Source organism: Ictalurus furcatus, chromosome 13, assembly GCF_023375685.1.
Source record: "Ictalurus furcatus strain D&B chromosome 13, Billie_1.0, whole genome shotgun sequence".
NCBI classification, from domain to species: Eukaryota; Metazoa; Chordata; class Actinopteri; order Siluriformes; family Ictaluridae; genus Ictalurus; species Ictalurus furcatus.
Window position 1 is genome coordinate 16,070,996 of NC_071267.1, and position 16,881 is coordinate 16,087,876.

General features: G+C 36.0%; 1 protein-coding gene across 4 annotated transcripts in view; it reads left to right on the plus strand.

Annotated features, from left to right (window-relative positions):
* Positions 1-13,721, plus strand: part of qki2 (QKI, KH domain containing, RNA binding 2) — a 33,897-nt gene extending 20,176 nt beyond the window's left edge. Inside the window, exons 4-8 of one of the 4 annotated variants that reach the window (XR_008387457.1) lie at positions 1,662-1,805; positions 4,636-4,723; positions 4,994-5,287; positions 5,461-6,385; positions 11,716-13,721. Coding sequence is in view for 3 of the 4 variants with exons in the window: in XM_053639174.1 (XP_053495149.1) it covers positions 1,662-1,805; positions 4,636-4,723; positions 4,994-5,287; positions 6,311-6,390 (606 nt within the window). In the remaining variant the exon portion in view is untranslated. Of the gene's footprint in view, positions 1-1,661; positions 1,806-4,635; positions 4,724-4,993; positions 5,288-5,460; positions 7,612-11,715 lie in introns of those variants that run through there. The other 3 variants (XM_053639172.1, XM_053639174.1, XM_053639173.1) reach the window with 3 other exon arrangements.
* The last annotated feature ends 3,160 nt before the right edge of the window (positions 13,722-16,881 follow it).

Consider the following 16,881-nt stretch of genomic DNA (forward strand, 5'->3'; position numbering starts at 1 on the left):
TAGGAGGGCATGAAATATTCCCATGCTTTATAGATATCACTTTGAGCCAGTGTGTTTTTGTTCGCAAATGAAAGAACAGCCTGATTTCCTATTATGTGAAATGTTTTTAATGGATAGCAGTAAGTGTGACTAAAAACCTGTCAGTTTGTGCTGTCTGGTTCTGCAGATGTCCAAAGTTAAAATAATACTACGTGATTGATGTCATAATTAAGAGTATATGTATGGTCTTATACAGTTATTTAAATCTTATAATGTGGTTCTGGATCAGAGTGATGGTAAAATGATCAACAGGTCACATCCTGACTTGCTATATAAACAGGGTGATTTACTACTACTTGCTTGAAGGTGTAAATAATGCAACCCCTAGGCATGTCGACCATTTCTGAAATGCAAGCATGAACAAATAGGCCAAACGCATGACCTCATGGCACAGATTTGTTTTGACATCACCCAATATAGTTCTCTTTCTACACTTCAGAGAAGCACTTTTAGCATGTAACTAGCTCCCGGGAGCATTAAAACATATTTTGTTACTGAGTGTATACAGTATATTTGATCAAGTAATTGCTCCTTTGTGAGTAGGCAGCCAGTAATTAGTAAATACAGTGCCTCCTTCTGTGATTTTGCATTTCTGATTTTGTTCCACATCCTAAAACCGCTTCTCTTCAGCATGTCATACTATACTCCGATGAAAGGCACGTGAGTGTTTATTGTAAATGATTGTGCTGTTCATCCAAGCTCTTTGTTGTAAAAGTCAGAGTGATGATAACCCAGCTGGAGAAAACACATTTTCCCAAAGCAATATGCTGAAGTTGATTATTTTCTTATAACAGCATGTCCCGAAGTGTTTTATTATTCTCATAACACAGCACTTTGCCAGTGATTACAGTTTTTGTAATTAATTTTTTTTTTTAAAAACAGCACACTCATACTCAGATTATGGTTGCATTTAACTCGTGTGAAACACGTTAGTTGTTCTAGGTTATAGTAGCCATAAACAGTTACCCCACCATCCTCTTTTTAATAATACAGAAAAAGCAAAAAAAAAAAAAAAAAAGGCAGCCCGTCATGTTGCTGAGAGGACTGTCCTGGACACTCTCCTGTGGTGGAAAACTTGCTGACTGTTACAAAGTCCTTCCATGAATGTGAAACAAACATTTCCTTGCAGAAACTTCATCATATCAACAATTATGTATTTTTCTTTGTCAAATAGCAACATGTTTTTTTTTTAATTCTATTTATTAGTGTTTTATGTGAATTAACTGTTACTATAGAAACAATAAAGTATTATCACAAGTGCATAAATGAATCATTTACCTTGTAATCAGCACTGCTTTCCGAGCCATGCTGTTATAGAAATATAATATAATATAAATATAAATAATCAATACCTTCTGACCAATCGGAATCAAGAATTCATCAGTGCTATGGTGTAAATCACTTTAGACATGCTCTGTCACAACCAATATCAGGGTAAACAAATGTGAGCATTTGTTTGGGCGGGGCAGCTGGGGCTGGCACAGTGGTACAGCTGGACATAAGTACTCAAGTATTAAAAATGTTTTTATCTGAAAAAAATTAATTCTACATCCGGCATAGTTATGTACATCTGATTCAGATGGTAACCACAGATATGCTCTCCCATCCATTAATCTGTACAGGAGGAGCAGAACCGTGGAAAGCCCAACTGGGAGCATCTGAACGAGGACCTGCATGTGCTCATTACAGTTGAAGACTCACAGAACCGTGCTGAGATAAAACTCAAGAGAGCTGTGGAGGAAGTTAAGAAGCTACTTGTGCCTGCAGTGAGTCACGTGTTTGCACTCTTACCTTTTTCCCCCTTTACGCTGCATGTATTTATCAGAACACCAAGTTAAAGAAAAATGTCAAAGTGGCAAAAACACATTGATTTGGTTCAACAAACAAGACTTGTGGGTTTCAGTTAAAAGAAGTGCTACATAAGCACTGATGAATGTATTTGCTCAGTGGGAGCAAATTCAATCTAAATAGCTGCGCTCAGCATGACTGCCATTTCCATGCTAGCTGTACTGAGTCCTTACAGGAAAAAAGAGAGTGTGGTACAGAAAACAGAAAGACTGGCACTGAAGTGAAAAGCACACACACTTGATTCTAATGTTCAAAGGTGAGCAGTGTGGACAGATTTAATGGGCTTAATTGACTGCTTAAAAATTTAACGAGAGACGAGGGGTCGGGACTCTGTGTGCCCATTGGGGCCACCAGAAGGCTCTGTGTAGCCATCAGGTGTAGAGCTGAATGATGATAAAGCTGTAAGAGATGGCAGGTTAGCTGGAGATGCCTGTGAAATTTAAAGGGAAAAGAAAATGTGTGCTGAACTGTGATTCAATGTAAATTCCACTTTCTAGCACATCAAATGGTCCGTAAAATATTACACAGAAAAACAAGACTTCATTGTAGGAGATAAAGAGAATGCTGAAGAAGGTAAGGTTTTATTTCTGACTGGAAGTGGACCTCCAGCTTCAGGGGTGATGTGGAATGTGTGGCTCATTGTGCTGCCATGGTAATTGTCATTGGACTCCAGTGATCCATGATTGACAGTTGTGCCCTTTTGGTGGTTCATAGTTGTGAATGGAGGGAACGTTCGTTCTAAATTTCAGCAGTGTTGACATCAGGAGGCACTGATGATAATCAATCATGTAAGCTCATACAAGTCATTTTGCAGTAAAATGTTTAAACAGTGGTTTTTGTTAGGGATGCACCGAAATGTCAATAATAATTCAAGAATAATATATTTTAATATTGTTTTTGTTTTGATATGTTAATTTCAATAAAAATGTGATAATTTTATTGCTTTGTGGTTTTTTAATTCAGCTTAATTAAATTCATGAAATGAATAAAAAAAAATCTAATAATAACACAATTATACAAAAAAACTAAGTGCATCCTGAATTTTTGGTTTTGGCCCAGAATTTCCCTTTTGGTGCATCACTAGTTTTTGTGATCAGTATATTTGAGAATGGTACTATGTTATAGTAATGTAGTATAGTAATTGTAGTGTAATAAATCCGAAACAAAAAGTGGTATATTACTTTCCAGTTGATGGTAAAATAGCCAACTGCCAATTCAATATCTATAACACATAACATTCACACAATCACATTTAACCTCCATCTGCTGGGGTAATTTTGGTAATCCTTTCTTGCTTCTCAAAGGAAAGGAAGTGTACATGGATTATAATTTATATTGAGCTTTTCTGTTTGAACATAGTGCTACTAATGTTTTAACCCTTTAAACTGAGACACTCTTTTGCATGGGGGAAAAAAACTGTACATACATACGCATGTGTGCACACAACCAAGCATACGGTGTCCTGTTTAACAATACGCTTCCACTTCCACCGCCTCCACCCAGACTAACAGGATAGGAGTGGATTCAACCAGACTACTAAAAATATCCAGCTATCTATTTTTATGGTGTGTCAGTGTGTGACCACACCACACTCCAGCAGTCTTTGAAAGACATTTGCTTAAAGGTTCAGTTTGTATTTTTAAGTGAGGTATTATTATACCATTGAGCTCACTGTCATACATACATTAACCGTTACACTGGTTTGGAAAGTTTCATTGATAGCACACTGATCACTGCGCAGCCATGCCCATACTGACCCATATCACGCTCTGAGGCCATTTGGTAGGCAGACATCAGCATTCTAAGCAAAGGACACACACACACTCTGATCCTACTCTGAATGGATCAGCTTTTCTTTTCCATTGTGCTTGCTGACATAGTTTAGATCATTCTGTGGCCTGCTTTACTCTGACCTGACCTGAACCTATGTTGAGCAGATCATTAAAAATACCAGAATCACAGCTCGTCTGAGTTGCAGTTGCAAGCAGAGTCAGTTCTTTGTATAACTGAAGTCAAACTACTAACAGTACAACAGTACTACTAACTACAAATTTCAGATAGCAAATTTTGTATTTGAAATAACAAGTTTCAAAAATATAGTAAAGTGTCAGTTTTGGTAGATAGTTTTAACTGAGATGAGGGACATAGAGTAATAGAAAAATGGTAATATGTGTGAAGATAATTTGAAGAACCATTGGCTATCACTTTAGAGACCGTGAGAATTTGGACTGTACAGAGAGCATGAGTGGAACGACCAGAATGAGTAAACTGCAGAAATATGGAAAAAGTAGACAGCAGAAGGGAAGTAGACAGTAAAAGAGGTATACAGTGAAGTGGCAGAAGCAGATGGAACAGGAGATGGAGAAAACGTGAGAAGCTGAGGTGCTGATTCCAAGCTGTTGAAAGAAGCATGAGCTGTATCTTTAACCTCTGTGCTCTGCATGTTCATTTTGACTGGTTTGTTTGGACAGCGTTGAAGCAACTCGCACTCGATTTGTTAGCAAGTAGGAAACCCTAGCTTGTATACACAGTACTAGGCTAGCACTTCTGAAACCCAGCACTAGTTCACCATACAGATGAAACAGAAATAAAATGGTGTTTAAATAGTCTCTATTGAAAGATTTTGATAAACAGTCTCCTCAATTGGTTCTTTTGTAGAAAACACGAAACCATGACAATTTAAAAATAACATTTCTATGTATAATATTTCAGTTGAAGTGCATTTCGTGTGTGTGTGTGTGTTGACAGGCTGAAGGTGAAGACAACTTGAAAAAGATGCAGCTGATGGAGCTGGCAATTCTCAATGGCACATACCGAGATGCCAATATCAAATCACGTAAGGGCTCCCATTTAAAAAAATCTGTGCACCTGCCCAGATTAGTGTCAGTTCTCTGTCTCTCTTTCCTCCTGTCCATTCTAGATACGCAATATTTACTAGTACGGTTGTGTAGTATGTGCATAGATCGGTAGTTTCACTAACAGCTTTGTTTTCAACAAGATAAGACACGGTAAGCAGTTAATTTTATTATTATTTGCCTCCCTTTCTTTGACATCTCCCTGTCCGTGTTTTTTCTTGTATCTGTGTATCTCATCTTTTCCTTTGTAGCAGCCTTGGCTTTCTCTTTGGCTGCCCAGGCTCCACGCCTCATCACCGGCCCATCCCCAGTGATGCCCACTGCAGCCCTGCGTACTCCTGCGCCTACTGGTCCCACCCTCATGCCTCTAATCCGACAGATCCAGACCTCTGCTCTAATGCCTGCTGGCACCCCTCACCCCACTGCTACACTGATGCCCCAGACCCCCGAGTCGGGTATTATCTACACCCCATACGAGTATCCCTATACTCTGGCCCCTGCCACCTCTATCCTTGAGTATCCCATTGACTCCAGTGGTGTATTAGGTAAGTAGTTGTAACTCTGTTGGTGTGTTGTAGTATACTAGTTCATGTCCAGATTCATGTTCATGATCTATTTTAATATGCCATCACCAAATAGGAAATCTTGTTCCGGATGCTGTCTTTGGTATTTTTGGGACCAAATAAACTAATTTTAGCACTCTGTCTCACTCTTTTAGGTATGGCTTTCCCTACAAAAGGCTAGTAGAGTTCGTGGACAGTCTGCATTCCTCAAAAGTGTTAACTGTTTTTTATTTTATAGCAGTTGCAGAACAATAAAACAAAAACCCTTAATAGTTTTTTAACAAAAAAATAGAAATACCAAGACAAAAATCATTTACTACTGATGTTTACACTGGTCTTAACTTCCCAGAGTTTATTCTTTTGTAACTTTGGATTATTTTGGTTTGTCTTTGACTTATGAATTAATTATAAATTTAAATTAAAGATAACTTTATTATTAATGATTAATCAAATAGATTTGTCACTATCACTTTGCTTTGAATATCCTCCTACAGTTTGAAACCATGTCAGCTACATTCCCTGTGCTTGCTTAATCTCTGAATGCTCTCAGAATATTATCAGTATTATGGCTGACTTTGTGTTATAAACTGTAGTAATAAGTGAAGCACTTGCAATGTGCCAATGTAAATCTATCTATAAGATTCTGTGTGAAATTAATCTGTCTTAGTAAAAGCAGTTCGTCCTTTTTTTTTAGAGAGAGAGAGAGAAAGCGAGAGAGAGACTTAAGGGCTCTGTTGTCATAGTTCAGCAAGTAAAGCAAATATAAACACTTGTCTTGTGTCACCTAATAGATATTCCTGGGGTGTTTACAAATTATAATGGAAGATTTCTGCACCATGAAAACAAAGCCCATTTTCACTTCTTTTTGTGATTTATTGGGTCTTATAATCTTGTTGTGGATGTATTTTGTTTAGTTATTTTCCAGTGTTTTGTTGTTGATGTGTTGTAATAATTAATTATCTGATGTTACTTTCTATTTTATTGGTAATATTACATTCTAAGCAGGTGCAGTGACTACTAAAGTACGAAGGCAGGATATGCGCGTCCATCCTTACCAAAGGGTAGTGACCGCAGAAAGAGGTTAGTTTAGCCCCAGTGTTCAAGCAATACTTTGTGTGTGTGTGTGTGTGTGTGTGTATGTGTGTGTCTTTCTTACACTTTCAGTCACAGTACAAGCTACAAAGTTAATCATATTTATGGACATATTCATCATCCACAATTATTCAACCATTATTAAGATTCTTCACATAAACTGATACTCTTAGTTCATAATACACATCACAATATATACAGTGCCCTCCACTAATATTGGCACCCTTGGTAAATGAGCAAAGAATTGTTTAACCTTTTGATCTTTTGTTAAAGAAAAATTCACAAAAATACTCTGCTCTCATTTGATATTAACAATTACAAACACAACACAGGGTTTATAAAAAAAAAAAATCTTTGTTAAATATAGATGTGTAACAATTATTGGCATGAATTCATATGAGAAAAATATATTTGAAGTATATTCCCAGTGATATTTTACTTTTTTAGTACACCTGGGTGACTAGGAACAGGAAATGGTTCAACCATTACTTCCTGTTTTACAGGAATATGTTTTACAGGTATAAATATGAGTCATTCATAACAATGGGTAAGACCAAGGAATATAGCTGTGATGGTGGCAAAAGGTTGTTGAGCTTCACAAAATGTGAAGTGTCTATAAGAAAATAGCACAAACATTGAAAATGCGTATTACCACCATCAGGGCAATAATTACGAAGTTCTAGACAACTGGAAATGTTCTGAATCAACCTGGAATTGGACGTGTGTCTATTTTGTCTCAACGCACTGTGAAGAGGATGGTTCGAGTGGCCAAAATATTTCCAAGGATCACAGCTGGAGAATTGCAGAAGTTAGTTGTGTCTTGGGGTCGGAAAGTCTCCAAAATTACAAATACAAGGGTTTCAAGAAAAAAATCTCTACTCTCATCCAAAAACAAATTCAAGCATCTTCAGTTTGCCAGACACTACTAGAACTTCAAATGGGATCGGGTTCTATGGTCAAATGAAACCAAAATAGAGCTTTTTGGCAATAAACACCAGAGGTGGTTTTGGCGCACACAGAGAGGTAGCCATATGGAAAAGTACCTCATGCCCACAGTTAAATATGGGGGTGGCTCTTTAATGTTTTGGAGATGTTTTTCTGCCAGATGACCTGGACATTTTGTTAGAATATATGGCATCATGGACCAGCAGGACAATGATCCAAACCATACATCAAAATCAACACAAAAATAGTTTATTGACCACAAAATCAAGGTCCTGCCATGGCCATCCCAGTCCCCTGATTTGAAACCCATAGAGAACCTGTGGGATGAACTGAAGAGGAGAGTCCACCAGCATAGACCTGGAAATTTGAAGGATCTGGAGAGATTCTGTATGGAGGAATGATCTCAGATCCCTTGCCATGTATTCTCCAACCTCATCAGGCATTATAGGAGAAGACTCAGAGCTGTTATCTTGGCAAAGGGAGGTAGCACAAAGTATTGACTAAAAGGGTGCCAATAATTGTTGCACACCTGTACTTAACAAAGATTTATTGTTTTTGATAAACCTGTGTTGTTTGCAATTGTTTGATATCCATGAGAGCAGAGTATTTTTGTGAATTTTCTTAACACAAGATCAAAAGGTTAAACAATGAAGACAATTTTTCATAGCTTTTTTGCTGATATTTACCAAGGGTGCCAATATTAGTGGAGGGCACAGTATGACTGTCATTGAACTTGAGTGTGTGTGTGTGTGTGTGTGTGTGTGTTTATGCATGTCCAGAAGTTGGGGATGTACTGAAGATGGTGGCAGAAATGAGTAACACTATATTTAGTTCATAAAAACATACGTAGAAATATTATCATTTAGCTACTGTTAAAATGGTTACGTAAGTAATGTAATATTAAGCAGTTGTTAGCACTTAAGCTAACTCAGTGATCTTAAGTGTATTGTATAAAATTAGACTGAGGTGATCCATAAGCTCCATTTACACCTTGCATTAGCATGTGATGTGTATCTGAATATCAGTATCTGGATAATTAATGACCTGATCACACCTTTACCTTTACGTCTGGGTTTTCTACACATTACACTGTAATCAGATCTCATAACTGACTAGCATCAGTGTGGGAGTGTGGATGTAGTTATCCTTAGAGTAGAAGAAAAAAAGAGTAGGAGTAGAAGAAAATTTTTATTTTACAGCTTAAATTTAATTTTCCTCTTTTGATTAGTGACTTGATGATGAAAAATGATGAGACTTGTAAAATCGTTTTAATCCTGTGGGCGAATACTTCCTCTGTAATCTCAGCATGATGTAAGCACACTATAGATCCTGAGATACAAACCCAGTGCATATCTGATAACCTCAGGAGGTATTCTGTCAATATCACCAAAAGCACTTGTTAATACTTGGTGTAAAAGGGGCTCTAATGACACTTTTATGTAGGTTTTATAATGCTATGTATACGTGTTACATCCAGGATGGGTTCACAGGTGGATTTATCACACTGCATGTTTTGGAGGTAAAGCCTCAAGCTATTAGAGAGAGTTATTCGGGTTGTTCAGAGTTAAATAGACTGTTTACTAGAGCTCTATTTCACTGATGACCACGGGATGACCTTATGACTCCCAGTCAATGAAGGCTGATGGAGCTTACTCATTAGCGTCTCTCTTTCTTTCTCTCATTTAGTTTGTGTTAATTACATCCTGTGTCTTTTCATTTTTACTCTTAAATACATTCACGTCTAGTGTATTCCATTCAACCAGTTTTATCCTGTGCCTGAAAATCTGTTTTTGTTTTTGTTTTGTTTTTTTTACTTTTTTTCCAGATTAATTTATAAAAGGGGATTTTTTTTTTTGTTATTGACCATGTTTACAAGAATAAGTCTGTTATTTGAAGACCAACTTAATTTCAAATAAGTGTAACACATTTAATGCAAAATTGATCAACAAGCAACAATATTCACTGTACTGTAGTTTGTAAACCCAATATTGCAGTATTACATCAGCCTTGCTGAGCATGTTTAGAAGCTTTTCAACAGCGAAATTACTTAATACAGAAAATTAAGCCCATTGTGTAACATTCTGCATATGGTATATCAAACTCCTACAGCAGTCTACATTTTGTCTTAACTTTATTATTTTACCTGTTTTATTTATAGAATTACATATAATTTTATTTATATAGTTTCACATAATTTGTATTTGACAAACCTGTGACCTTTTTCATAATGACTACTCTTATTAAGTCTTTTGCCAGGACCATTTTTTATAGCAAAACAGTAAAACATATCGAAGATGATTAAAGACCCTCAGACTTTCAGAGATGGCTCAATAATGAAACTACACTAGATTAGTCATATCAAACAATGATTTTGGTTTATGGAATCTTTATATAATATCAACGATTCCTAAAAGTTAAATCTGATGTGTAATTATAAGATTATTGATTTGACATCGAATTAAAATTACCACTGTAAAATCTTAACACATAACCGACAGACAAAACTGACTAGATTAATGAAAAACAATTGTGAAATTGCACAAAATGTCAAAATATCTCATCTGACCTACTGCCCATGACCTTATATGATGATTTTTATGTCATTAATAGAAATACCATAATGAAAATCAGCACGTGAGCTGTGCAACTTGCTTGGTGAAAATTCTTTGGATTCCCACTATTTGCAGTTTAACTGCTTATTTCATCCCAAAGTCAAGGCTTAATGAAGAGTATTACATTAGCTAAATATACTCTTCTTAAATAAAGTACAGCAGCTCAAGATAGCAAAATGCCACCAATGTAAAGGTCAATAAGCATAAGTCAAAGGTTGTGGTCAGTGTCACATGGGAAAAATTGACAGTGTCTTATGAAGAGTATGAATTGTTTGAGGAGGAGAGTCGTCATAAGTATTAAATCTGAGCAGACTTCTATATTATGCTCAACACAGCTGATATTCAGAGTGGATCTTGTTTCATTATAAAGGTGATATGCTGTGCTTATGGACTCTTAATGGCTCCCCATGCAAAAATACCTCTTCATAAAAATACAGCACATAGTTTGCACTGAATTTTTTAAATCAACAGATCTTTGTCTGTTATTAGACAGAAAATGTCAGGAAAAAGACAAACAGATGAAACCTCATAGGTTAGAGTTCTTTGTGATGGACAGAGGACAGGGTGGTAGACTGGGCTGGGGCCGAGGTTTTGCAAGCTCAAACGATCATCACAATATTGTCAAGAGTGTCCTTTCTGTAAGAGTTAAAATGATCAGAATTGTGTGGTGTTATTGAGAAACTCGTACCTTTTTCTCTTGGCACAGTGTGAGCAGATGATCTGAAGAAATATTCCATTTTCTAAGTTTTGTTTTATTGTAAACTTCTTTGCTTCTTTTTAAATTGTTGCCATTGTCTTATTTGAGAAAAAAAACAGAGTATTTACTTGCATAGTGTTTTTTTTTCTTTCTTTCTTTCACGTTTATGAAAACAATATTTCTACAGCATCAAAAAAATTTATGAAATTCAGATTATATTGTATATGTGAGAAATAGGAAATATATGCTAGAGAAAAATGCAGAACATGTTTCTAGAGCCTCAAATATTATAGAAATTACAATGATTTTCTGTAGTACATTTTATATTCTCTGTCCTATGAAATATTGCAGTTTTGTCTATTGTTTCTTCCTCGTTATTCTTCGCCCCGCCTTCAGTAGTTGTTTTGGTGTTCTGTTTTGTTTGTTTGTTTGTGTTTTTGTATTATTGTAAATAGACAGATTTTAAAGACAATAAACTTTGCTTGAGTCAAAAATGACATTTTTTTTGTATTCTGCAAGGGGAAAAAATTGAGTCTTTTTTTTTATATATATATATCTCTTGATTTTCTGCAGTCACATCTCTTTAACTACTCATGATTTCAAACCCATTATCACTAGCAGCTTCATGGCTTTGGACTGAATGAGCACTGTAATGCTTAATAGCAGTCAGAGAACAAACCACTCATTTATTGAACTCTTTAATCAAGTCTATAAATCATGTTCACCTACCATATTTTGACTGCTACTAACCATTAGGTGGTGTTGGTATAATTTGAATTCTGTAATTGATTCACCTCTCTGCTTCTTTAACCATTTTCACCTGGGAGTTGGTCTTTCGTGTGAAATCATGAGGCTGTCATGATTTTGCCTTATTTAATGTAGATATTAAAACAGTTTCTCTGACAGTAGCTCTGATTAGTAATGTCATGTTGTCATCTGACTGTCACTAGCGGACACTAATCTCCTTCTCTATCTTTTTTTCTTTTGTGTCCTCCTATGTGTCTTTTCTTTTGGTTTTTTCCCCTTTACGTATCTGTCTGTCTGTTTGTTTCCTAACCACCCAGCTGCCACCGGCAACTAACCAATGACCCTCTGAGCTCTCAACTCTTCACCCAATGATGACCTGACCATTGCCTGTGTGCTGACCAGTTCTCTGGCTCTCCTCCTTCACTTGTCTCGTACTCGCAGCCTGCTGGTGAGCAACGAATCAGATTTAATTCACTTAATACAACACAGCAGTGACAGTCCCCCTGAACTCAACCGTCCATCTGAGGACCTCCATGGTCAGGTGATCTAGTCTCCACAGCCTGCACTGAAGCAACATAAAAGCAATAATATGGTCTGGAACACCATGTGCAAAATCATTACTAGTTCCACTCAGACTTTCTCACACACACACACACACACACAACAGTTCTCGTAATAGAATATAGAGATTGAGCATTAAGCTGGTGCTTTGATAAAGTTGTGGAGACACACAGGACTGAAACTTTGTGGCTGTGTAATGTGTTCACGTGTATCAGCATGTTCATGTACGAGAGAGTGTGAAGATGAGCAGGGGAAATCTGCAAAAGTTTTTTTTTTAAAAGATAACTCAAAGTTATAATGTACATTGATAAAGTAAAAGCCATTCTTGCCCATCAGCATCTTAAAGACAAATAGAATAAAATGCATTTATAAATAAGAATAATTTTACAAGCACCGAAGACTAGCTCATGCATTTTTTGATATGAGGTTGCTGCAGGTGAAATTACTCTATTTTTCACAATGTTTCTTTTTTTGTACATGCATTAAATGACAAAGAAGAATGGAAAGATTTTAGAGACCAAAATGTCTTTTTTAACATTTGAAGTGCCTTATTTTACAGTACATATGATCATTGTGGATGAATATCCATCACTGTTTATGAGAACATATCGATTATAATCAGTTCCTTCATTTCTTTATTGGTTAATGGGATGAATGCCAAAAACGCACCCAGCAAATTAGATTTTTTTTTTTTAAACATTTATGCTTAGACATTATTTCTAACTCTGATTTACAGTCGTGCCATGCGTTATGTTATGTGCCATGCGCATGCAGTATATTAAATACTGGTTACTTTGTGATACTCACTCTGGTTCAGCAGTAACATCTGCTCCTCCACTATGAAGCTCGTGTCAAAACAGCATTTATGCATCAACAAAAAAAATGCTTAAACTGTTACAGAGAAGGTTTTAGTTACTATTTAGTCACTGGTTCTATGAATTATAAATGTAAGATGGATTCAGCAAGTGTTGTAGAAGGTGATTTTCTTTTCAGTTTTACATTATTACGACGTGAACTGTGAAATAAAGCAAATGGAATCTTAAAACTAGAAGTCTATGCAATTGAGTTGCTCTTGCCAAGTTTCATGAGGTTTTCCTGCAGGTCTTCCAGATTACACAGCCAAGCATTAACAAGGAAACGATTCGATTAGAAACTCAATCGAGAATATGGAGATTGCTTTTGTTATTTAATTTGTAACATGATTAACAAGAATAATCGTTCTTATTTCGGTTGTTATAACTGGATCTTCAGTATCTCTTTTCTGTTACTTTGTATTTAGTGCCATATATTAAGTAGTTTTTAAAGGTCTAGAAATTTTATGTCATTTCTTTTATTGACACGTGAGAATCAGCACAGGAAAATATTTTGAAACACAACAAATTTCTCAATTAACTTCAAAACGGGAGTTCTGGGTTCTAAGATGTTTTCCTAGGTTTGATCTGTTTTATTTCTTTTTGTGAGCAGTATTATAAGATTGTGTAATTGGCAGTGTGTGTGTGTGTGTGTGTGTGTGTGTGTGTGCATACGTACGTGTGTTTGTGTGTTTGTGTGTGTGTGTGTGTGTGTGTGTGTGTGTGTGTGTGTGTTTGATTGATTTGTTGAATATGATCTACACCAGTCAACTGCACCTCCCTTTTTTTAAGCAGTCTTGTTTATTCCACTGGAAATGTCTGGTCCTATTTATAACCATTGTAACAACTATAAAATGTATTTTTCTATCACATTTTGTATGTATGAAATAACATTAAATCATGTTTTCTGATATGAACTCTTATGCCTTATTACAGAAATTGGTATTTGGGAGAAGTTTTTCAGTCACTCGATCATGATCTGTGTTATTCCATTGAAATCTGGTGTTAGCATATCATATTAATACAAAATGCCAATGAGGTTGTTATTATTATTATTATTTTGAGTTATTGAACAATATTATTTAATGCCCAGCATAATGTTGTAGCCATTGCTTCAATTCCTTAATAATATAGTTACTATTATATATACCTTAATATATAGCATAATATAGTTTGCTGGGCCACTAGGTTTGTCTTTTTGAGTTTAAGTGTTGCTTGACTTCTGTGCCTTTCCATGTAAAGTGTGAGCTATTAACCATTTTGTTTATATAATCTGATTAATCTTTTCTTGCCTCTGGTACTAACATTTAAAGATCTTTATCTTTAACCTCTTTGATAATTTGTCTGCTTTGAATCTTTTCAAATCAAATTGTGTGAAATTAAGCAAAAGCGTGTTGAACTGACATTTTAAAGACTAAACTCTGTACTGAAAAGCAATAGCAGGATATTAAAAATAATAGTTTTAAAAGAAACTAACTTTGTCGCTCTTTCTCTTGTGCTTTGTGCCAATACACATACTAATCTTACCTAGGGTTACAGCAGGCATAGTTTGTAGCTGATGGCAGTTTGAACTTTTTAGGCTGTCTTATGGGTGTATCAGCAGCTGCAAAATATCATACCCCACTGCATATTGTAGAAAATGAAAGTGGTTGGTAAAAGAAGAGAACCGAGGGAAAGAAAAACAGTATACTTGGTTAAGCTTTGCAAAAACTTACTCACATGGCACAAATCTGCTGTCCTTTACTTCTTACCACTTATCATCTGTGTGTGCTTTCCATCATTACTGTTTGCTCATTAGCTCAGTTTTAGTTACACACTAAAGAGCTGTAGGATACACTGCTCACCACAGTCAGAGACTCACTGGAGCACAGATGTGAATCAAACTGTTTCCAAGTTTTGAAGTAGGAGATTGGGGAGTAAAATAATTTCACACAGCCAGGAAACCAAAATGACATCAGCATGTATTATATTGATTTTTATATGGTAAATCCAGTACCACACCCATCATCTAGTGTTTTCCTCATATGTTCAGCTCTCTAGTACACTACATTACTTTGTAACTGTTACTTTAAATAATCCATTTCAATGACTTTCTATAAGGAAGACACGTGGAGAAAACATCTTTATTCTGTCCTCAGTTCTAGACTCTCTCCGTGAAGCCACAATCACTCTGAATTTTGGCTTTAAGTAAGTATAATCTCTCAAGGGAGAAATGGTTGTTATTATTTGTTTGTTTGTATGATTAGTGGTGCTAGCTAGCATTCTTTACTAAGCATATCCAATGGAAATGTAGGACTATTTTAAAAGATTCCTTCCATTTTCTCTGGCTTTTCTAGCACAGGTAAGTTGACAGGTTGATAAGTTTATTCTCTGCAAACTCTCTTTCCCCTAATACCACAGTGCCAGCAATTTTTAGATGTGTGTTCTTCCTTTGAGAGTCACACAAACATACTGCAAAACCCTGATCAGCAGAAAGAAATAATGGCTGCACACACAAAAAAACATTAAAAAGATTCATTAAGTCCTACAGAAAGAAACCTATTTGCTAAACATCATGCTGTGTGGCAAACGAGTCCTCTCTCACACAAATTGCTAGCTGCCATGTAAGACGTCTTTTCTGTCTTGTCTTTTCTTCCTCTTTCTCCATCTCTGTAAGCTATCATTAAAATCCCGGCTACTTCTGCTCTTGTTCAGTATCTAATGCCTCCTCCTATCCGTTTTACTCTTCAGCTCTGTATGAGACCTTTCAGCTCACCATGTCCAAGTCACACAAACACCCAAATAATGATGCACAACACAGGAGGCTAGTTTAATGAGCGGGTAATGGGCCAGGATGAAGGTTTGGGTGGTTATGTAGACACACATGCACACTTTCCCCTAGCATGTGACCTTCCTACTCACAAACATGCTCAAGAGCCTCTGACCCTCTAAATAAAAATAGAAGCTGTTTCCTTACCTCCTTCCTCTTCCTTCCTTCCTTCCCTGTCTAATGATCTGATATGACCGAGGACATCATCCCATCTCCACCCTTCACCCTTTAGCCAAACAGGAACTCTGTTTGAATTGTATTCAATTCTTTGTGCATGAAATCCTTGTACCATATATTTATATTTTTCTATTTGCATTTATGTACTGCACGTTTAAGAACTGTCACTTAAATGGACTATTTCAAATTAATCAGGTGCAAGAGCATACACTTAATGAAATATTTATTGTTTGAGTGATCCACTGTTTTAGTATCAGGAGATAGGAGTGTCTGTATGTGTGAGATTTGTGGTCTAATGGAAACGATGGTTGTTAGAACTCAAACAGTGGTTTAAAACAATGAACCCAAAGAAGACATGTCCAGCAGGAGGATATGGAGTGGGTGCGGTATGCTCTCGTGCTTCGAGGAACACTTCCTCTCTATTGTGTGAGATAGCTCTTTCCACAAGCGCGCGCGCACACACACACACACACACACACACACACACACTCTTCTCCCAGATATCTTCTGTTTTATGTAAGACAGGAAAGCATCACTATTTAATTGTCTTAGTGTTCTCAGATTCTCAAGATCTGAGAATCAAGTGCATCAATCCCCAAATTGCTGAATGTACATATATGTACTTATATACTGTATATAAAGCCATGATTCTTACAGTGAGGGCCAGGTTATCCCAGGGGTCTGTAATGTATTTCCAAAAAATCTGATAAAAATATATATATCTCGCTGTCAACTACTATTAAAATGTTGCACAGTTGTTTAGTTATTTTTAGTTATGCATGACTGGTCACTGAATGGGTTTAAATTTCAAGACAAATATAAATAATGTTAACTTGAATCTAACTGAAATTTGAATAAAAATAGGAAAATATTTACAAAAAATAACGTGATAAAAAATATATATATATTGAACAATACAAGTAGTGCTACCACGCAAGATTTATAGTTGAGTTCTAGAGAAGCAAAGTGTAGAGTAGAGGTGTAAGAGCCAGAGTCAGGTTTTTTATTTTATTTATTTTATTATTATTATTATTATTATTATTATTATTATTATTATTATTATTAAATAATTGGGTCTGGAAATT